At 41.3% G+C, this 22,860-nt stretch overlaps 1 protein-coding gene across 4 annotated transcripts; it reads left to right on the forward strand.

Annotated features, from left to right (window-relative positions):
* The first annotated feature begins 1,737 nt into the window (after positions 1-1,737).
* On the forward strand, positions 1,738-22,812 carry rab3ip (RAB3A interacting protein (rabin3)). Of its 4 annotated transcripts, none has more exons than XR_014596387.1 (14): positions 1,738-1,975; positions 8,042-8,169; positions 9,047-9,181; positions 9,714-9,880; positions 10,444-10,615; positions 11,707-11,802; positions 12,995-13,072; positions 14,240-14,440; positions 16,101-16,229; positions 17,815-17,927; positions 18,020-18,096; positions 19,227-19,326; positions 19,933-20,002; positions 21,160-21,243. XR_014596387.1 is itself a non-coding variant. In XM_083999584.1 (14 exons), the coding sequence occupies exons 3-14, from the start codon at positions 9,074-9,076 to the stop codon at positions 21,240-21,242; spliced, it is 1,341 nt and encodes a 446-aa protein (XP_083855710.1). In that variant the 5' UTR covers positions 1,738-1,975; positions 8,042-8,169; positions 9,047-9,073; the 3' UTR covers positions 21,243-22,812. The 4 variants fall into 4 exon arrangements, 3 of the variants coding, with proteins under 3 accessions (XP_083855710.1, XP_083855712.1, XP_083855711.1); XM_083999584.1 differs by having other exon boundaries at positions 18,073-18,096; positions 21,160-22,812; XM_083999586.1 differs by lacking the exon at positions 18,020-18,096 and having other exon boundaries at positions 21,160-22,812.
* Positions 22,813-22,860: the final 48 nt, after the last annotated feature.

The following is a 22,860-nucleotide window of genomic DNA, read 5'->3' on the forward strand; positions in this document are numbered from 1 at the left end:
TGAACCGTATCTAAACATCCTACATAGCATGCCGTTCAGGAGCGGCCGGGCCGGCTTGTCTCATAACAAAAAGAAATTCTGCATTTGCACTACACTGTTGGCTATATTTTGTATACATATACAGTAGTTATGGCTCCCCTCGACCTATTTCGCACATTTCAGTTTTTTTTTGCTATTACTGCTGTAATTGCGATAATGCTCCTTTAAAGCAGAAGTAAGCGATCCGGTCGTTTTGGCTAACTTCCTGTAAGCGAATGGAGTTAGCAGTCCCCGCCCTCGTCCCTACGTCACCACATTCACGCGCATCCCTTGGCTGCACACACAGAGAGGACCGCCCCTTTATGCCGTTCTCTCTCCTCATTGGATAAAGGTTGTAGGATACAAGGAAAGTTTTCTCCTCGGCTTACAGCAAAGCAGAGAGACTGACAGACCCGTGTTTCAGACCAAACACTCTATAGAAGTGATTGCCGTTGGAAGATAGAACTATTTAAAGGGACAACGAGGAGTTTCTATTTGGTTATAAAAAAGTCTCACGTTAATGTGGATGAATCTACGCTACCCACACTTGTTAATGGGCCCATTTTCGATAAATATATAGTTTTGTCTCTCGTTATTTTGTTATTATTAGTGGTGGCGGAAATGCTGGTTGAGCCACCCAGCTTTTCTTTACTTTCGGTTTCGTGGGGAGTCATGAGAATAACGCCGCCGAATCGCCGTTTATGGTCGGAACTACGACGGTATGTGATCGTCTTCCAACCTCTGACTTTAATTCTTGATGAATGAAAACATGAGTCTGTCTTGCGCCGGTCAAAGAATTTCACGGTGCGGAGGCTCATAAATGTAGAGTGAAAACACTTCGCTTTTCCAAAACTCCTCATTGTCCCTTTAAGGCTTAAAAACATTCCACTTACTTCTGCTTTAAAGCAGATATCAGCTTCACGGCCGTTTCGGCTAATGCTGCGTTCAAGGCAGGCTTTTGAAACCGTAAGTTACAGCTTCAAGTCACAACTACGACTTGGTAGCGTTCCAGGTAACCCGTAGCTCGTGTTTTTACCATCCTGTTGTCTGTGAAAGTTCCCTATAACGGCCACTCGTAACTTCCGACCCGTGAACTCGTACCAGATCGAACTGGTATGACTTCACAGGAAGGAAAAACACAAAGTACGAGTTTCTTTGAACGCACCATGAGTTAGCAGCCCCCGCCCTTGTCAGGCATCAATTGGTCCTCGTGCTACGTCACCACATTCACGCGCATCCCTTGGCTGCACACACAGCCCTTCATGCCGTTCTCTCTCCTCATTGGATAACACTTGTATCCCACAAGGAAAATTTTCTCCTCGGGTTACAGCAGAGCAGAGGGACGGAGAGACTCGTGTTTAGGCTGAAATACTTCATGTAAGTGATTGCTGACGGAAAATAGGACTATTTAGGACTTATATTAACAAAAACATTCCACTGATATCTGCTTTAATAGTAAGTAGGTCTATAATCCGAAGGTGCAATGTAAGATTGGTAATAGGCTACTGTATAATCTTGAGAGACTTGTTTGCATCCTGCGTTTTATCATTTTTGACACTAGGGTGCAGTGTTTTACATACAACAACGGTGTAACCTGCCTTTCGATCGCTGGTATTATAAAAAAAAAAAAAAAAAAAAAAAAACACACACACACACAAAGTGGTGGTGGGTTTTCTGGTTTCCCACTGGTCCGTAAACGCAGCTTCCCCGTCCGTCATCATCACTCGGAGTAAACCAACCTTCCTCTACTCTCTCGGTCTGTCTGTCTGCGTCAACAGCAGCCACTCCGCTCCGCTCAGTGTGTATGTGTGGTGGTGTGTGTGAGTGTGTGTAGTCAGTGTATATGTATGTGTGTGGTGTTGTTTTGTTTGTCGGCTCGGCTCGGTTCGGTTCGGCTCGGCTGCTGCCTGCCTACCTGCCTGGTTTCGACTGCTGTGCACACGGAGGCCCGGGCCCGGTGAGTCCCACAACAACAATAATAGTAACTGCTCGCTAACGTTAACTGTACTTAGCTTAACGTTAGCCGCATATACAAATGCACCATTAACGTTAAGGTTAGATAGATGCGCCCATTATCGGACACTGAGTCCGTCTGTCGCACTGTTTTTTTTTTTTTTTTACTCCCTCCTCGCCTCCACGCAGACACACACTCCGACTGTGCGTGGGGATTCACACGGGACAGGATTTGATAAAGACACATTTATTCAAGATACACGACCACTGTTGTCGGGTTTTTATCATTGAAATTAGACACCAACCGCTGGGGATCTGCGCGGTGGCCGATAATGGAAGCAGGGGATTCCGTGCTGCTCGGTAAATCCCTCAGGATCATCCGAGTAACGGTTATTTATTTAATATTTAGCTCATATTTTTTTGTTATTTTGCACCGGGGAAATTGCTTATTTTATTTTATATTTTTATATTTATTTCGTGTTTTTCACTCGAGTGTCGCAGGCAGCTCACACACACACACACGGACAGATGCTCCAACATCCCGTGGATGAGGTTGAGGCTGACGGCTCGGAGAAGCTAACGTTAGCGAACGTAGCTAACGTCTCATCTTGTGCTGCGTTCGAGACAACTCGGAATTCGGAAAGCGCACCACGCCAGAATAACCAAAAAACATGGCGGATCGGGACAAACTTTGCATTCATAATAGTGTTTCACGTAGCTAAGGCATAAAAGCATTTAAAAAAGTGGGAGTGGGCGTTTGCACTTTTTTGTTGAAGTTGGAGGTGGGAAAATTCCGAGTTCCGACTTGTTTCGAACGCAGCATAACGTAACTAACGTATCTAACGTATCTAACGTAGCTAACGTTAGCTCCGCTCGCTGTGTAATTTAAATGGACGTTGGCTTCATCGATGTGGCAACGAAACCTTAGCCGTTAACATGCATCTTTGATGTGGACAGTGTAACACAACACCCGATAGCTTTTCAACACCACCATCCAGCCCCCCACCACTCACTCACACAAACACACTAGACGCCCCCCCCCCTAAAAAAAAACAACAACCTCGATGCCCAGTAGTAGTTAGCATCGTAGCATCACATGCTAACCGCGGCTAACGCTGTCACCTGGAACAGGTGTTTTCCTCAGTATCTGCTGGCTGGGAATACAAATGTAACTCACTACACTTTAACCCCAGCGTTTTTATTATTGAAATAATATTTTCTGAACCTCATTTTATTTTATTGGGGTCTACATCGTTTGATGAATGATAAATCTGTTTGTAAATCAAAAATGACAGCTCCATGATGTTACTTTATTGTTTTGACTAGTATTCATCTATTTATTGTAAAGTAGTGTTTCATCAAATTACTTCATCCTCAAAAAATCTGTAGTGGTGCTGACAATAAGTGGAATTTCTGCTGAATTAGATAACTGACTAATCTAAATGGCTCTAATCTAAATAACTGCTGATAATTTATTAATTGACAATTGGCTCTATTAATCCTCATGGCAGCTCTATTTTTCTTCAATAATTCATCACTGAAACACAAGTCAATATATTCAAATGTTTTTTGTTTTTTTTGTCTAAACATCGGTAGAAAGACAAAAAGAAATTCATGTAAAACCTAAACAGTTGTTCAAACTAGTTCCACCTCAACCAACAATGGTAACGAGTAGCCTACTAAATATGAATATAATAGTATATTTTCTTGATTATTCTTCTGAATTATTAAATGCAGGACTTTGTTTTTACTGAGGCATCAATATATAAGTAAAGGCTCAGGACCCTTCCTCCTCCTCCTCCTCCTCCTCCTCCTCCTCCTCCTCCTCCTCGGTCCATAATGTTTGCATCATGTGAGTCGACTCCACTCATTAAACTCAGGTTTGACTGGAGCCAGTCAGCAGCAGCACAGTCACAGTGTTTCAGCTGGGAATCATGTGAATGCACAGAGGAGCTGTTGTCATTGTAAACTCACTTAGTATTTGTTGCGTGTGCTGCAGTTCTAGTGCGAAGTCGAGTGTCCGGTTTCACCAAGATAAACATTTGTCTTTAAAACTTCAGCCGATGGGACGTGACGTGGTGACAATCACATGTTGAACTCTTCACTATATGAATGTGTTTTTTTGTTTGTTTGTTTTCTTAGTTTCATCACAATCCCAGTGTAAAACTCTCTAAATGCAAATTCCGGTCAGGTCTTATGAAGGTGAAACAAAACAGGAAGAACTATGGTGGTAAAAACAAGAAAATGTAAAACAAAATACAATAAATTAGGCTCCAACAAACTGTAAAGCTGCATTAGTCAAGACAGAGAGGTGAAACCTAAATAAATATAATAGTTTGTTAAAGGGATAGTTCAACATTTTGGCAAATTGGCTCATTGCCATAATCCCTATAGTCTTAGCAGTAGGTTCGTTACCTTTAATCGTTGGTGCAAGCTATTTTTAGAACGGCGAAGCAGAGCCGCTAGCTGCTCAGAGCTACGCTACGGAGGCTCATGGGATTTCTTGGTTTCCCTCATCAAACTCATCAAATACACAATCCAACAACTCCAAAACGCTCTGGTGGACAAGTTGAGACCTGCACATTCACCACGCTATGAGATAATAACACAACGTTACCACACAGAGTTGTTTTAGAGGGAAATTCATGCAAAACAGCTGATGCGCGTTGCCTTCAGGGACAGTTTTTCATCAAGCAGTCTCTGCATTTACCTCTAAAACAACTCTGTCTGGTAACGTTGTGTTATTATCTCATAGCGTGGTGAATGTGCAGGTCACAACTTGTCCACCAGAGCGTTTTGGAGTTGTTGGATTGTGTATTTGATGAGTTTGATGAGGGAAACCAAGAAATCCCATAATGAGCCTCCGTAGCGTAGCTCTGAGCAGCTCACGGCTCTGCTCCGCCGTTCTAAAAACAGCTTGCACCGACAATTAAAGGTAACGAACCTACTACTATGACTATAGGGATTATGGCAACGGGCCTATTTGCCAAAATGTTGAACTATCCCTTTAAAAGCTTCACTACATTGGAAGTGGTCATCGTTCGTGTGTGTGTGTGTGTGACGATCAAACTGTGTGTGTGTGTGTGTGTGTGTGACGACTGTAAACACACGGGTTGAAGCGTTTTAGTGGGCGGCCGGAGAAACTAGATCCGTTACCCGGCATCCCATAGCGTGTTGGGTTACTACGGGCTCAACAGGACCGGTCTCCATGGAAACGGGCAGAGCGATGGTGGTGGTGGTAGAGGAGGGAGGGGGCTGGTGGGGTTTCACCTGGGTCTGACTGACAGGTGTGTGTCTGTGACGCTGCGTTTGTGTGTGTTGTTCTGCTGTGTTTTTCAGCATTTTTTATTAATCCTGAAATTGAGAAGTTAATTAATTAATCAGATTAATTGATATTGAAAATAATAATAATTATCTGCAGCCATGAACATGAGTCTGCATCAGTTTTCATGCCTCTCTGTTGTGTAATTGAACCGTCAGTGAAACCGATAACAACCTTTTCTATGGATGAGTCTGCAGACACTCGTTAACTGTAGAAGGTGCGACGTCGACATAAACACACACACACACACACACACACACACACTGACCTTGTTCTGCTCAGTGACCTGTAAACAAAGCGAGGTCGTGACGTTCACTCCTCTGACTCACACCTCACGGCTTTGTTTGTCTTCACCGACACGTCGCTGATTTTAACTTTTGCGTGTGTGCTTAGGGCAGAAGAACACACCTACTTTGTACACACACACACACACATTGACAGACACACACACCCAGCAACGAACGCACACACCACCAGGCTGAGCAGGTGGGACCGGTGTGCTGCTGAGCTGAGGCAGGCAAAACAAAAGGAAGGTGAGCAGGAACAGAGAAGAGAGGAGGCTGCACAGGGATTATTTAAAGAACTGATGATGATGAAGGAGGGAGGGAGGGATGGAGCTGTGGTATGGAAATGTTTTGTTCTCCGTCTCCGTCTGAAGCAGGAGGAGAAGCCGTCATGTGACTCCTCTTGACTCTGCTTTTGTTCGTGGAGTTTGACCCAGGAAGTAAAAACTAAACAAACAAAGAGTTGAAGAAGGTGTGAGTGAGTCATAAAGCTGGAGGAACAGCTCTGATGGACTTTCTCTCTCTCTTTTTATAGACCATTGTATCTGTGTTGATGCATTTGGAATAAAATTTCCCAAGGATCAAAATTTTTTTTTCTTTAAGTATATCGATAATATACTGTATACATCCAATCGTACACTTTGGATCCTTTGTGGCCAATTGAAACCCATGAAAACTTCATTTTTTAAATTTCTTGTTATTTAAAGTTTAAAAATCATACGATAAAATGGCTTTAATTCTAAACTCAACACTTGAAAATTGTAGTTTTTAATGTTTCCTACCAGATTATGTCATTCAGGTCCAAGGGAGCAATTTCATGTAATATTCTTAGTTTCTAATAGGGGGCGTATGATGGCTAACTGGTCTCTAACTGAGCGAATGAATGACACAATTTTGACTTGGGCTCGATCTAATAATAATACTAATAGTATTAGAAAAAGGGTTGCACAGAGAATGTAGAATATGGTCATAATTTTTAAGGCTGTGCATTGTGCAAACAAACTGGCATTTGAAGGGTTAAAAACTAATGACAAGATCTGTTGTTTTTATGTTTATGGGACTCCGGATGGAAATTAGCACCTTGCTACAATCCAGCACATTTACGTGTTTTTTTTTGTCCATTAATGTGCACTGTCCCATTCAAATAAACAAATAAAGTTAAAGCAGATATCAGTGGAATGTTTTTGTTAATATAAGTCCTAAATAGTCCTATTTTCCGTCAGCAATCACTTACATGAAGTATTTCAGCCTAAACACGAGTCTCTCCGTCACTCTGCTCTGCTGTAACCCGAGGAGAAAATTTTCCTTGTGGGATACAAGTGTTATCCAATGAGGAGAGAGAACGGCATGAAGGGCTGTGTGTGCAGCCAAGGGATGCGCGTGAATGTGGTGACGTAGCACGAGGACCAATTGATGCCTGACAAGGGCGGGGGCTGCTAACTCATGGTGCGTTCAAAGAAACTCGTACTTTGTGTTTTTCCTTCCTGTGAAGTCATACCAGTTCGATCTGGTACGAGTTCACGGGTCGGAAGTTACGAGTGGCCGTTATAGGGAACTTTCACAGACAATAGGATGGTAAAAACACGAGCTACGGGTTACCTGGAACGCTACCAAGTCGTAGTTGTGACTTGAAGCTGTAACTTACGGTTTCAAAAGCCTGCCTTGAACGCAGCATTAGCCGAAACGGCCGTGAAGCTGATATCTGCTTTAAGTTTAATAAGTTGTTAAAAACTTTATGCAGTAAAAGTAGCAAATATCAAAGAAATTATAAAACAATGACAGACTCAGTTAGTTCTATTATTAATTTACTCTATAAATTATCCAAGATGGCATCTTCACATCAGTTTTTTTTAATCAAATCATCAAGACTAAAACCCAAACACATTCACTTAACAATCGTTTAAAACAGAATCTAATGAGTTTTATCAGTAGCCAGAAAACAAACGAACCATAGGAGTTTGTTTCTGTGTAAACGTTCAGGCTCGACTGGAAGACCAAAAAATGACAAATGGGGGAAAAGTATTTTCCACATATTAGAGAAAAGAAATAACACAACTAACATGTTCATCTATAAAAACGTCAGACCATTAAGGAGTTTTTGTTTGAAAACAGTTTAATTTAAATGTATGGATGTGGTGTAAATTAAATCTGTTGCCACTGGCCAAACAGTATAAGTATTATGAAAACCAATGACTCAGCTCTAATTAGATTTTATTATGTAATGAATGGTTTTGTTTTGCTGAACCGAGCGACCGAGACACAAACACATTCAATCTAAAGTTGTGTGAATAAATAATTTCCACCTGGGAGAAGTTGTTGTGTTTGTGTTGAAGACTATTAAAGTGATGAATGTGAGGACGTCGCAGTCGTCAAAACTTAATTAAACTTTATTGATAATTGTATCAGAACAGTCACAGTGTGATGATGAACGTTGTTGTTGCTCTTCTCTCTCCGTCTCTTTCAGGTGTGACTGTGTTTTTTTTGCTGAGTCACTGTTTCACCTGTAAACGCTGAGTAACTAACTGACTCGACTGACTGACAGCGAATCGGTGATCGTCCTCCATCGGCCTCCGCATCTACAGCTGCACCATGGTAACGCACACACACACACACACACACACACACACACACACACACACACACACACACACACACACACACACACACACACACACACACACACACACAATAACAAAGAAGTGAAGCTTCACCATCAGCTGTGCTCTCTCCCCCTCTTTCTCTCTCCCCCTCTCCCTTTTCCCCTTCTCTCTCTTCCTCTCCTTCCCTCTTTCCCTCCCTCCCTCTCCCCCTCTTTCTCTCCCCCTCTCCCTCCTTCCCTCTCTCTTTCTCCCTCTATCCCCCCGTCCCTCTCTTGTTCTCTTCCTCTTCCCCTCCCTCCCCCTCTTTCTCTCCCCCTCTCCCTCCTTCGCTCTCTCTCTCTCTCTGTCCCCCCTCTCCTTCCCTCTCCCTTTTTCTCACCCACTCTCCCTCTCTCTCTCCCTCTCCTTCCCTCTCTCTTTCTCTCTCCCTCCCTCCCCTCCCTCTCTTTCCCTCTCCCCTCCCTCCCCTCCCTCTCTCTCTCTCCCCCACCCTCTCCCCTTTCTCTCTCTCTTCCTTCCCTCCCTCTTTCTCTCTTCCCCCTCTCTCTCTCCCTCTATCCCCCTTCCATTCCTCCCTCCCCTCCTCTCCCCCGTCCCTCTCTCTCCCTCTCTCCCCCCTCCCTCTCCTTCCCTCTCTCTGCCCCCATCTCTCTCCCTCCCACTCTGTTTCTTTCTCCCTCCCTCTACCCCATCCCTCTCTCTTTCTCTCTCCTCTCCTCCCTCTCTCTTCCCCCTCTCTCTGCCCCCTCTCCCTCCCTCTACCCCATCCCTCTCTCTTTCTCTCTCCTCTCCTCCCTCTCTCTTCCCCCTCTCTCTGCCCCCTCTCCCCCCCTCTACCCCATCCCTCTCTCTTTCTCTCCCCCCTGCAGACTGTATGATGTCAGAGAGCAGCTGCTATGGCCTCCTGCAGCAGCGGCAGCAGCAGCAGCGGTCAGAACAATGCTGAGACTCTGGAGGGTTTCCACGAGGTGAATCTGGCCTCGCCCACCACACCTGACCTTCAGGTATGGACACTCCCTAACCCCCCAACGCCCCCAATTGATTCCCGTGGTAAGGGGTTTGCGCCCCGAGTGGCAGGATATGGGTGTTGCAAAAGTGCCTAGAAAACTCATTCACTCCAATGTATGTGTGTTGCCCACTTGCTTGTAAATTGATGAAAACGGCCGTGTTTTTGTTTGTAGGTGTCTTGGTCATATCAAATTACACTTATAATTTGTTAATTACAAAATGTAGATTGATGAATGTAGACAACTGTTTATTTGGTTTTTTTTTTACTCGCCTACAGTATGTGTCCTCAATGATGCTATTAACGTGGGTGATCTATAAATGTCCTTAAATTATTGAAAATACCACACTTGCTCATTCACCAACAATGCAGAGTTGTCAGTACTTGGGCGTTTTTGCAATACCCACATTCCGCCATCAAGAGGCGCTTCCATTGGACCAATGCGTGTCATTACTCTCTTTTCCAGTGCTCTAGTAACCATCAGAGGTTTTCATTGGTTTCATTGGTTTCCCTGTGTTTCCGTCCTGCAGAACCAAGCGGAGCAGCGCCCCCCCGCCCGCCACAGCGCCCCCCCCACCTCTCTGTACCGCACCCACTCCCTCGGAGCGCCGCCCCCCGGCCTCCGCACCTCGCTCCGCGCCGACCAGCTGCCCACGCAGCCCGTCTACTCCACGCCGCGGCACAGCCACAATGGAAGGTAAAAGACAAAAAACACTGAACTCTGATATGAGCGCCTTATCATGATGTGACCGCTGCGCTGTATGTGCACTGCAAAAACTCAACATCCTACCAAGAATATTTGTCTTACTACTAGTCAAAATGTAACTTCTAGTCCAAATAAATCTAATTATACTGAAAATAAGACTCATCGCATTAAAAAAGTAGCTTGTTTTTAGACACTTTTTACTTTTTTCAAGCAAATTTTCCACTTTAAATAAGTAGAAAAATCTGATAGTGGAGCAAGTTTTTCTTTCTTTTTACAAGCACAAAGAACCTGCTTTCACTGGCAGATTTTTCTACTTATTTCAAGTGAACATTTGTTTGAAACAAATGAAAATTATCTCAAAACAAGTTCATTTTTAGGTGATGAGTCTTATTTTATGTGGACTTCGATTAGTTTTGACTAAAATTGAGACATTTTGACAAGAAATAAGACAGATATTCTTGGAAAGATTTTTGAGTTTTTGCAGTGTGTAGTCTGTTGTACCCGACTGACCGCGGTGGTGTGTGTGTGTGTGTCTCCATGGTTACGATGCGCAGCGTGCCGGGCCTGGAGGGGGAGTCCGCCGACGGCAGCTTCCTGTCCGGGGAGGACGGCGAGGAGTGCAGCGCTCTGAGCGACAGCCTGTCGCGGCTGCGCAGCCCGTCGGTGATGGAGGTCCGAGAGAAAGGATACGAGAGGCTGAAGGAGGAGCTGGTCAAGGCCCAGAGGGTAACACACACACACACACACACACACACACACACACACACACACACACACACACTGACAGTCTCTTGGAGGAGTTGAACTTATCTCAAATTGAGTGTGAATGTGTGCAGTTGGAGTGTGTGTGTGTGAGAGAGACTTCACTACATCTCTCCACAGCGGTCACGACCTGGATCAACATCATTTAACTGTTGTTTATTTTATTTAAATGCATTTTTTATTTTTTCATATATTATCATTTAAAGGATAATTACCGTTTTTTTTTACCATCTGGACCTTATTTCTAGCATAAAATACGATCATTTACTCACCCAGATAACTTTGGTGTCATTACAAGTCGTTCCGACGGAATGAGCTCCAGCCGAGAGCCGCGTATATCCGTATAATGTGAGTCTACAGGGCAGCGCAATGCAGCCTCTAAATAACACATTATCTGCAGCGAAACTCGTTCATTTCACCAATATTTTGTTATGATTATTAGTGCTATTCCTAGTGTATCATAACAAAATATTCGTGAAAAAGTTTTGCAGCGGATAATGTGTTATTTAGAGGCTGCATTCCAAATAGAAAATACTTTATTAATCCCTAGGAGGGAAATTCAGACCGTCCAGCATCTTACATAACAATGATATGATATAAATGATATAGAAAGTAAACATATCTAACGTATATGTGCTTTATAAATAAAATTGAATTGAATATACATGTATATTTTGCTCCAAATCAGTTTAATAAACTAGAAAACACACCCAGATTGATCTGGGGAAATTTCTCTGACCGTTTCATTTTCCTTCATGTCAGCACTGTGTAAAGAGAAACACTGAAATAAGAATCTGACCTTAAATGCATCATAAATACCAGCAGTCACCACAGTGTCATATCAGAATGAAGACATTTTCACAACATTAAAAACAAAATGTCTAAAAGAAGATTAAAAACAGAAACCAAACCAACTCACTCCACTCATTTGATTATTTTTTTTTCATCTCTTTGTTTATCATGATTTTTTATCTTCATGTTTTCATTTGCTGGTTGTTTTTTCTGTTGTGTTGTTTTCTGTTTTGTGTGTGTGTTTGTGTGTGTGTGTGGGGAAGGAGCTGCTGTTGAAGGATGAGGAGTGTGAGAGGTTGTCTAAAGTCAGAGACCAGCTCGGCCAGGAGCTGGAGGAGCTCACCGCCAGTCTCTTCCAGGTCGGTCCAACTCTCCCCTCGCCTCCGCCTGTCAGTCCACTCTACTTCCTGCTTCCTGTTTTCCTTCCTCCTGAGGCAGCGGCCTGACACACACTGACAGAAAAGGTTCAGACGACCGACATTTACGTGTGTGACTTGATCCTCCATCATGATATTTAAAGGGATAGTTCAACATTTTGGCAAATTGGCCCATTCTGCCATAATCCCTATAGTCATAGCAGTAGGTTCGTTACCTTTAATTGTCGGTGCAAGCTGTTTTTAGAACGGTGGAGCAGAGCAGAGCTAATGGGATTTCTTGGTTTCCCTCATCAAACTCATCAAATACATAATCCAACAACTCCAATACGCTTCCGTGGACAAGTTGTGACCTGCACATTCACCACGCTATGAGATAATAACAGAACATTACCAGACAGAGTTGTTTTAGAGGGAAATACAGAGACTGCTTGATGAAAAACTGTCCCTGAAGGCAACGCGCATCAGCGGTTTTGCATGAATTTACCTCTAAAACAACTCTGTCTGGTAACGTTGTGTTATTGTCTCATAGCGTGGTGAATGTGCAGGTCACAACTTGTCCACCAGAGCGTTGTGGAGTTGTTGGATTGTGTATTTGATGAGTTCGATGAGAGAAACCAAGAAATCCCATGAGCCTCCGTAGCGTAGCTCTGAGCAGCTCGCGGCTCTGCTCCGCCGTTCTAAAAATAGCTTGCACCGACAATTAAAGGTAACGAACCTACTGCTATGACTATAGGGATTATGGCAATGGACCAATTTGCCAAAATGTTGAGCTATTCCTTTAAAAAACAACAGACCTCTGACTGGAGACCAGAGGGAAACTTTAGTCGACAGCACAAGTGAAATTCTCTGAGACTCTGACTGAATCTTTCCGGCCGATCTTCACATTTCTCCTCCTGTCTCACTCTTCCCTTTCCTAGTAAAAGGTGCTGGGACTCTGTGTGTGTGTGGGTGTGTGTTTCCTGTGTGTAGCAAAAGCAGAGTGTGTGTTTAGTAGACAAACAGTTGCACAGACTGAGCTTCACTTTCTGCTTTTATCTTATTTGTTTTTTCGAGTGAACCGATCCCTTTAATTTGCTTTGAGTCTGTGCAAAGAGAAAACTAAATCCCAACAGAAACAATGTAAGTGAAGAAAATATGTAATAAGTTTGTTTGTGTGTGTGTGTGTGTTTTGCAGGAAGCGCACAAAATGGTCCGAGAGGCCAACGTCAAACAGGCAAATGCAGAGAAACAGCTGAAAGAGGCTCTGGGGAAGGTAACGACACCGAACGCACACACTCAACATGTTCCTGTGTGAGCTCATCAGTTTAACACTCACACTAAAACCCTAAAACTTCTTAAATTTCTCTTATAATTTAAAACAATGGCTACTGGATAACAAAAGTTGCCTGCTCTCTTAAAAGCAGCAGTGCACTTGTTACTCAGTTAGATCTATGGAATTAGTTTAAAATCTTTTGAAATAGGAACTATGTTTTATCGTATTTTGTAATATGTGTGATTTAGCTTGGTCTTTTTAGATATGGAAACTGTGTTTTTGTATCGTCTCTGTGTTGCCTATTGTCTATTTGTGTCATTCTATGTTATCAGGCTTTCCCTTGTGTAGTAGTTTGTGGTCTGTGCTTCCTGTGTATTTTTATATGTTATATGTTGGGACTGCAGATGGAAATTAACTGTGAGCTAAATCTAATGCAACCATCTCTTCATTTTCTGCAAATAAGTAATGTCATTGCTCGGACTACCCCCGACCAAAGATTTTCTTGGTCGACCAGTAGTTGTCATTTATGGCGATTAGTCGACCCTTCAAATTAAAAGCCCTATAGCCTTTCATATACAGTTCAGTCATATTGATTTTGACTTAATTTTGACAAGACACGGCTCCAAATGTTTGTTTTATTTCCTGCGACCAAATGACCAATGAAATTTTGGGCGGATAATGATTTTTTGGTCGACTATTTGGGGGCAGCCCTAGTCATTGCACACTGTCCCTTAATAAACTAAATTTAAAAAAATATATATATATATATTTTTTTTAGAAATAAAGTGTGATGCCAATTTCTTTTGTAAAAAATGATCGCAACAAATCAAGATAAGGTAGAAATGCATAAAAAAAAGAAAAACGTACGTTTGAGTAAATGTATATTAAGTAGTTACTGTAAATTTAATTTTAGTATGTTTCACCCTCTTTTTTTTCTTTTTTTTAAATGTACTTTTCTGTTCTGTTTTGGTCCTGCTTCATTATGTCGTCAGGTTTGTTCTGTCCTTTGTTTTCTGTTTGTCTGTTTTTGGTTGGTGTATTGTCAGTTTATAAATTGTGTATGTCATTGCCTGTTTCCATTAAATAAATAATAATAATAAAAGAAAAAAAAAAACTAAACTAAAACACACACCATGACCCATCTCTTCTGTTCCTCCTCCTCTTCAGATCGACGTGCTGCAGGCCGAGGTCCAGGCCCTGAAGACGCTGGTCCTCTCCTCCCCCACCTCCCCCGTGGGCGAGCTGCCCTCTGGCGTGAAGACTCCCTTCAGGAAGGGCCACAGCAGGAACAAGAGCACCTCCTCCGCCATCCTGGGGACGCAGCCCGACCCGTCGGCCACGCAGCCCATCGTACGGGAGTGTAGAGAGGTAGGAGCGCGCACACGTCTTTACCTGATAGCAGGTAACAGGACTTTAAAGGGATACGCCAACATTTTTTTGTTTTGTTTTCGTGTCTTGCCTCACTCCCGAGTCCATGACCAGCAGATAGACACCATCCTTTCGACTGTGCGTGCAGTAACAAGGGAGATAGAGCCGTATCGCCCGTAATTAGCTTAGCTCAAATTGCTGGAAGTGTATGGGTAGTGTTAGCCTGCCTCCACCTAAAGTCATCAGAGAAACTCTTCAGCAACTCTAAAGGGAAACCGGCGGGCTGATCTTCGTCTCAGAGCTGACAAAACTCTCCGGTAAGGCATCTTGAGCGGTCAAATGCCGCTAACGGGACGAGATTGGTCAAAACGGAGGATTTCAAGCAAAAATGGTTTATTTTGGTTCAAGCTAGCTACATCGAGGGTAGGTTAGCTTCCTGTTTCAAAGTAAAAGCACAAATTCTATCGTCATGGTTTTCTGTATGTAAAGGGCAACGGGGGTTTTATTTTGTGAAAGTAAACGGAAGTGCGTTGGTCACAACGGCTAGCTTGAGTAGCGCCGAATTCATCCGAACAAAATTGTTAACAGCTGGTATTTAGACAAATTAACAACACACTGTTGATCTTAATGGCTACTTTCTCGCCTAAACATGTTTGAAATGTCGATAAAGGCGATATGGTAATATTAAATCGTGAAGGATTAGAGTGTGTAGACGATCTGCCAAAGTGCAGAGATCGTAGGATCGTCTGGGGCACATTCTATAAATTGCAGTTCTATGCTGCAAAGCGCAAACAAAGGACATTTGCAAAGTTTGCTAAAAGAGATAACAACAGTTACTTTATTTGACCCTTTTCAATCAGCTATTTAGTGTTTTGATACACTTAAAATCCTGTTAAAATGACTGTGTTGAATAAAACAAACAGTAATGTCTTCATTGATATTTTACTTTCATGTTTATTGAAAGCTACCTTTTATGTTGCAAGCGTCCACTTTATCAGAGTGTTGTTGTTTACCTTTTACTATGTTTACGTTGTTTGCACATGTTGGCAAAACTGCAACTATTTAGATTAAAATCTATTCAGAAAGGTTCTTTGGCCTAAATTGTCTATTTTTCCTTTTTTCGATTTAAGATCGTGATGAAATTGAAATCGTGACTTCATTTTAAAAAAAATCGTGATATGATATTTTTGCCATATCGCCCACCCCTACTATAAAGTGATATATTTACAGAGTTTAGAGCTAAAATGAAATCAGCTTCTGACTGCTGATTTCGGCTCAGGTAGGAGGCAGGCTAACGCTACCTATACACTTCCAGTGTTTGAGCTAAGCTAATTACAGGCGATACGGCTCTATCTCCCTCGTTACTGCACGCACAGTTCAAAGGATGGTGTCTATCTGCTGGTCATGGACTCTGGAGTGAGGCGAGACACGAAAAAAAATGTTGGCGTATCCCTTTTAATGAGAAAAATGTGACATAAAAGTAGATAAACGTGATAATTAACTCTTCTCCTCGTCACCCTGCTTGTTTTTATCCATATGTTTAACACTGACTGAGCACAAAGCAGGTGTTGCATAATGCTTAACTGGTTTCACAATAATGTTAAAATGTGTAAATGAAAGTGTGTCAGCCGGAGACAAACCCCCCCTGTGGTCCGTGCAGGTGGACAGTCAGCTGTTCAGTGAGTTCAGGACGTGGAAGGAGGAGCCGACGCTCGACCGGAGCTGCTGCTTCCTGGAGAGAGTTTACCGCGAGGACATTTACCCCTGCCTCACCTTCAGCAAGAGCGAGGTACAGTACAGAGGAAGAGAGGAATATTCAAAAATATTGAAATTATCAAAAACCTGTTTGTCGGACGCCACGGAGACACTGTATTATTGTTGTGACTGTTTTTTAAAGACGGGTTTGGTGAACTCTGGGTTTCTGTTTCACACAAGTGCTGCTGTATCGATCAGCTTGTTAGTAAGAGAAGCTCCAATAATGCTAAAAACTGACAATAATAAATTTTTTGTCATAAGTGATAGTATTCTTCTTAGAAATACAAGACAATAAAGGCTGCTACAAGTTTATATTTTGTCTTTGGTGAACAGTGTTCAGTTTAGTTTCAATCTTATGATAAAATTATAACATGTTGATTAGTTTTAGTTTAATTTCACTCTTGATTTTTCTGTTGTATGAGGTGTTAGATTCCGATTTTCGTGAAATTTTTGGCTTATTTTTTTGTTATTTTAATTTTAAATGATTCTCTTTTATGTATTGTTTCTAAACATGGTCACAGGTGTCCTGATTAGGACTTCATATAAACTGACTCTGCTCAGACTGAATAATCCAGTTCTCATAAACTCTGAACCGCTCTCTTTAGCATTAGCATTAGCTCGGCTAGCTGAGAAGCTAAGACGTTGGTTAATCTCAATCAAACATTTAGATGATTGAAATGTTTTTTTTTCTGTTTCATTGATCCTGAACCCCATATGTGAGAAGTTAAACATAGTGATAATAATATTTATAAAACCATTATGATTTATGACTTTTTTAACATGCCATCTGTCTTTTAGCTGCAACGTTAGCATAGTATAGCTTGACCGTTACCTATCCCAAGATTCATTGCGCGCCGCTAACGACACCGAAAGACGATTGAGAAACTAATAAGAGTATCTTTGAAGACAGAAACATACGCTGACGAAGACACTTATACATTTATTTTTGTATCTTTTTGTATTTGTATCAGCTCAGTTGATACAAATACTGAGCTGATGAACGTAAACGCTGTCACGGTTGCTAGGGGACAGGCTAGCTGCCACGTTTTGCGACGTAAAGCTAACAGCAGGTTGTTTTTTGTTTTTTTTTAACTATATAAGATGAAAGAAAGAAATCACAGAATAAAGAAAAGAAAAAAGAAAAATAAATAATTGGGAAAAGAAAAATAAAGTCAAATAAATAAATGGATAAAGGGGGAGAGCTAGGGGTTTTCAGCAAGGTTAAGCTCCTCTACAAAGTTTCACTGCATTTTTTTTCTCCATACATTTAAAAGATGAAAATAAAATGACAAAAAACATTAAATTAGGTCTTGATTTCATGCATCTATTTTTATAAATAAAAAAATTACAGAGAAAGATGAAAGTGTAATAGCCAAGTGACGGGACGCCTCTTTCACAGATATACCATACAAAACATTTTATTTTGTTAGAATAGAGAAATTGGACTATTTAGGGAATAACCAGTCGTACAAATCATTTCGCATAGATATATACACATATATCTATGCAAAATGATTTGTACGACTGGTTATATATAGTATATATATATATATATATGTGTGTGTATACATATACGTATATATCTATGATCATTTCGTCTCTCTCTCTCTCCTCTGCAGCTGGGGTCGGCCATCTTGGAAGCCGTGGAGCAGAACACGCTCAGTGTGGAGCCGGTGGGTTTCCAGCCGCTGCCGGTGGTCAAGGCCTCGGCGGTGGAGTGCGGAGGACCAAAGTGAGTCTGCCTTCCTCTTCCTCTTTCTCTTCCTCCTCATCCTCCTCTCTCCTCCAACACACACTCATAAACTCTTTCTCCTCCTCATCAAGCTTTCACTCCTTCATCATCATCTTCTCCATCTTCCCTCACTTTCCTCCTCTAGTGGGCGAAGGGCCGAGCTCGTCACGTAAGTCTGACTCTCTCTTCTTTCTCTCTCTTTCTCTCTCTGTCTTCCGACCATCAGCATTTTTTAACCTCTCTTGACCCCGCCTGGCTTCCCTGCCCCCCCCCCTCCCCCAGATAACTCACTACTCCCCTCCTCCTCCAGCAGCAAACATGTCTAGAGTCATCCCTCTCTCCTTGCTTCCTTTTGCTCCCTCCTTGCTTCCTACAGCCTTTAGCGTTAGACCCCGTATAGTAGAGTTTATTTTTGGTTGATAGTTTTGTCTTTCTCTTGCTGAAACAAAACAAAAATCCATGAATGACTCAGAGATACACAGAGGTAAGGACGACCCGATAAACACGAGTCAATAAGTAGTAAAAAATAACAAATGAAATGCAGATAGGAAGTGAAATTGAAAGTTTTAATAAGTCTAAGGATGAAAATTAACTCTAGTTTATAGCTTAAAAGTTATTTCAGGTTTGCAGGTGCATGGTGACATATCCAATGAGGGATCTTGTTAAGGCGAGACACTACAGGCAAAAACAGTCAAACGAAATGGTAGAAATTCCACATTAAGGTGGTTATTTTACATAATTTTGTCTCTTTTGTTGGTAGATTTCTCCTAAATTTGCCAAAAGTTAACAGCTACTGTGACAAACTGTTCTGAAGGTTTTTACAGAGGGGATTGTTGATGAATCATACAACATTTTATTCATAAAAACATGGCGAAATTGGATTTTTTTTAGGGCTGGTGACAGTATATTCTCATTTACAGAGTGATAAAAAGAGATATTCAAAATCCTCCTCTGTAAAAACTTCTGACTCTAATATGTCAACAAAACAAAACAAGAATTTTGAAAGTTCAGGTAAATGTATGCAAATTAGTGCATATTTCATTAGATATTGCCTCATTTACATATTTAAACATAAAATTTGACAAAAGTTGTTATACAAAAAATATTTGTCTTAATGTGAGTGATAAACTTGGGAAGTTTCATGGTGATATCGGTTATTTAACATTTTTACCCTATTCACCTGTAGTGTCTCCCCTTAAAAGACGACAAGGAAGTGATTAAAAAAAATCCCATAAATAAATAAAAACCGAAGGTCATGGATGTGTTGTTATAATGTTCTTCTGTCTCTGTGTCCGATAGAAAATGTGCCCTGAGCGGTCAGACCAAAACCTGTAAGCACAGAATCAAGTTCGGAGATTCGTCCAACTATTACTACGTGTCTCCCTACTGTAGATACAGAGTGAGTATCAACACACACACACACACACACACACATTACCATACACATTACACACACAGGCTGGATATAAAGCCCAAACAGTGACATCTGCAGGACAAAAACGAAGTTGCAACAATAATTTTTAATAAATTAGCTCAAATTCGTGAAAACAAGTGGCTCAGCATTTTATTTTCTGGATACAAAGACATGGCTCATCTCTAGGTGTGATTCTATATCATTAAAAAACAAAACATTCAGAGCTTCTGTACATTAATGTGCAAACAGGAGCTCCAGCTTGACACGATTTTAATAAACACAGGCTTAAAACAGGAGCCCTCAAATGAGTTTTTACAGGATTTGGCCTGTACAGTATGTTGGTGTTTCAATGCACCACATCAGCAAAGACATTTTTAAAATTTCATTCATTTTCGCACAGAAGTCACATCACAAAACTGAGGAGGAGAAAAAATACATTTCAAAACACAAGGACTTGATACAAATACAGACTCAGGCAAGATAAAACCAGACACAACTCTGGTCTGACAGGAGCTTCAGATGAATTCTGTTCGAGTTCTGTTGATTGTTGATTGATTGATCGTGTGTGTTTGCTGTTTGTTTTTCCCTCAGATCACAGCAGTGTGTAATTTCTTCACCTACATTCGCTACATCCACCAAGGGCTGGTCAAACAGCAGGACGGTGAGACACGTTTCTTAGTAACAGACAGTAACTGGGATTGGATTTTGGGTGAAATCCAATTTTTATCTTAACCCTGAAGCTCAACCCTTAATCTTTAGTATCCCCTCAAAACCAAGTGTTAAGGGCTATTCTGTGACTTAGAAATGGGACACCCCTTAAATGCAGATACGTCTTCAGACTGTGGGGGGTTTGGCATTAGTTTATTATATTTTTTGAAACTGTTGTGGACTATCTGTAAGTTATTACTACAGTTATTAGTTTATTTTTTTAGCCTATAAGTTAGTTGAGTTAGTTATAAGTTGATATTCAACAAATAATCTGTATAAATACCATAAACCATGGACATATTCAGCTGAAAGTCACCGCATACCACGGCTTATCGAAAGGTAAACACCAGCTGGAACTATGGTTGGATAACTTTGCGGCTACTGGAGATGACATTAGCCCGGTTATCTTAAACATTATTGGCGCAAACATGTTACGTATGTACGCTGTATCTTGATAAAACCACTTAACAACTACATTACTGCCGAGAAAAATGACCATTTTCTAACTAAACGATAGCAACATGGCATTGACAAAAGTAAATGTTATGCAACAATGAGGTACGGTAAATAATCCATAAAATGGGCCTAAACTAAGATAATACAATGGTTTTTGTAATATTTATATTAGGGCTGGGACGATATGCTTTTCTCCCGATTCGATTCTTCTACGATTTTTTGGATGCCGATTCGATGCGATTCTGCAATATTGCCAGTTCTCTCGATTTTTAGTCTGCATTTTTAACATTTATCTGCACACAAATACTGTAGGAGCCTATAAATGAACATACTCCATTATAAAGTGAACTTAGACCCTTTTCAAAACCTGTACTCCCTGTATGTAAAAAAGGGTAACAAATGCACATTGCACAATATTTAAAAAATTCAACAAAAAATCGTCAAAAAAAGATATCACGATATTTATGTGAATCGATTTTTTCTCCCACCCCTAATTTATATCTCTATTAACAAAGAAAATACAGTATTTTTTAAACTGAGGGTTAAGATAGGAATTGGAATTCACCCTGATTGGAAATGTACTCGAGTAAAAAGTACTCGGTTACTTTAAACGTGACCTTTGACCTTTGTGTGTTGTGTGTTGTGTGTCTGCAGCGGAGCAGGTGTTCTGGGAGGTGATGCAGCTTCGCAGGGAAATGTCCTTCGCCAAGCTCGGCTACTACAAAGACCAGCTGTGACAGGACGGACGGACAGACGGACGACCAATCCATCCAATCACAGCAGACTCTGTCCTGAAGCCCCGCCCCCTTCTTTCCCCTCCCACCCACATACATACACACTCCTGGTTCTGGCTTTTCCCTCCCTCCCTTCTCCTCATCTGGTCATTTCAGGAAACCTCCTCCCTCCTCCTCTTCCTCCTCTTGGTGTGAGTGTGTTTTTGTGCGTGAGAGAGAAAAACTGATGTTTTCAATCAATCATGACAAAAAGAGACTCTGACGTCCGTTGTTGATACTGATCTGGGGGGTTTCGGCGAGTTTCTTTCTGCTCAGTTTTTTCCTTTTACTGCAACATGTAAACACTCCGTTATTTAAAGATTTAAAGTGGCGTGGAAACTGAATTTAAACCGATATGTTGTTGGTATCACATGAGCAGCTCTGACGGCTCACAAATAAAATTAAATACTTAATATAAAGAACAATCGTAACGTTGCTAGTGAAATTCCTCAATCAATTAAAGATAATTTTTTAGAGGAGAGATAATAACAGCCACTGTGAGTGGGAGAAATGAGGGAGGGGGACAAAGAATAGAGTTTTTTCCCCCAAAGTTTAAGGATGCAGAGATAATCAGAGGAGAAGTACAAACGTTCAGACTGGATTTATTTTCTGGAAACGTCTCGTTAACATGAAAAAAATGTTTGTTTGTGCAGAAGAAAAGAAAAAAAAAACTTTTTATTTATAATTTCTTTAGAGTTTATGAAGTTATTTTGTTGTTGCAGGTGTTGTAGCTCCAGGAAAGTTGGTTAAAGGAAAAAATAAAGACGATGATGCTGTTGAACACTAAAGTGATGTTTAGTTTAGTTTAGATTTGGGTGGATTTTTCCTTTAACAGCTCCTGGAGCTTTCAGCCCCCTCGTTTTTGCTGTATTTAACCAATCAGGATATGTGTTAATAGTAGTGAGCAGCGTGCGTGTGAATGTGTTAGTGCGCCTGGTGTTCTGTAAACGTTCTATATGTTAATTTAAAGCTGACTCCGCCCCCTTTCTCTCCCTCTATCCTCCCCCTTTCCTCCCCCTCTCCTCCCTGCATCACTCCCACAGTCACAGTCAGTGTCACTGTCCCGGTTTGGTTTAGTGCCTTTTCTCTCAGACACTCTGAAATAAAAACAGTAATACCTCTGGAAACCCGCCGCTCTCCGTCCACTCTGTTTCTTCCGAGACAAGCGCGCGTCAGGCAGGTTTATTATAGGTATTATAAATTAGGGGTGGGCAAAAATATCGATACGGCAATATATCGCGATATTTTGTATTGCGATACGATATCGATATTCAAATTTTCGATATATCGATTTTTTTTCAAATAATAAATCATGTTTCAGAAGTAAATCCAGTACAACAGACAGTGTGTTGTTCATGCAAATATGTTGTTGTAACTTGCATAAGTTGTATAGTTACAATAAAATGGCATGGATAATTTGAATTACATTGTTTTGACTCAGTTTGTCCCATGAATTATCACTATCATCTGATGTACATACAACTCGGATTTTAAGATGCATAACAATGCCTTTTACATTTTTCAGTGAACTATGTAGAATATCGCAATAAATCGCAAAATTTGGATATCGCAATATCGTATT

This window comes from Trachurus trachurus (genome assembly GCF_905171665.1).
Source record: "Trachurus trachurus genome assembly, chromosome: 23".
In the NCBI taxonomy this organism is placed as follows: Eukaryota; Metazoa; Chordata; class Actinopteri; order Carangiformes; family Carangidae; genus Trachurus; species Trachurus trachurus.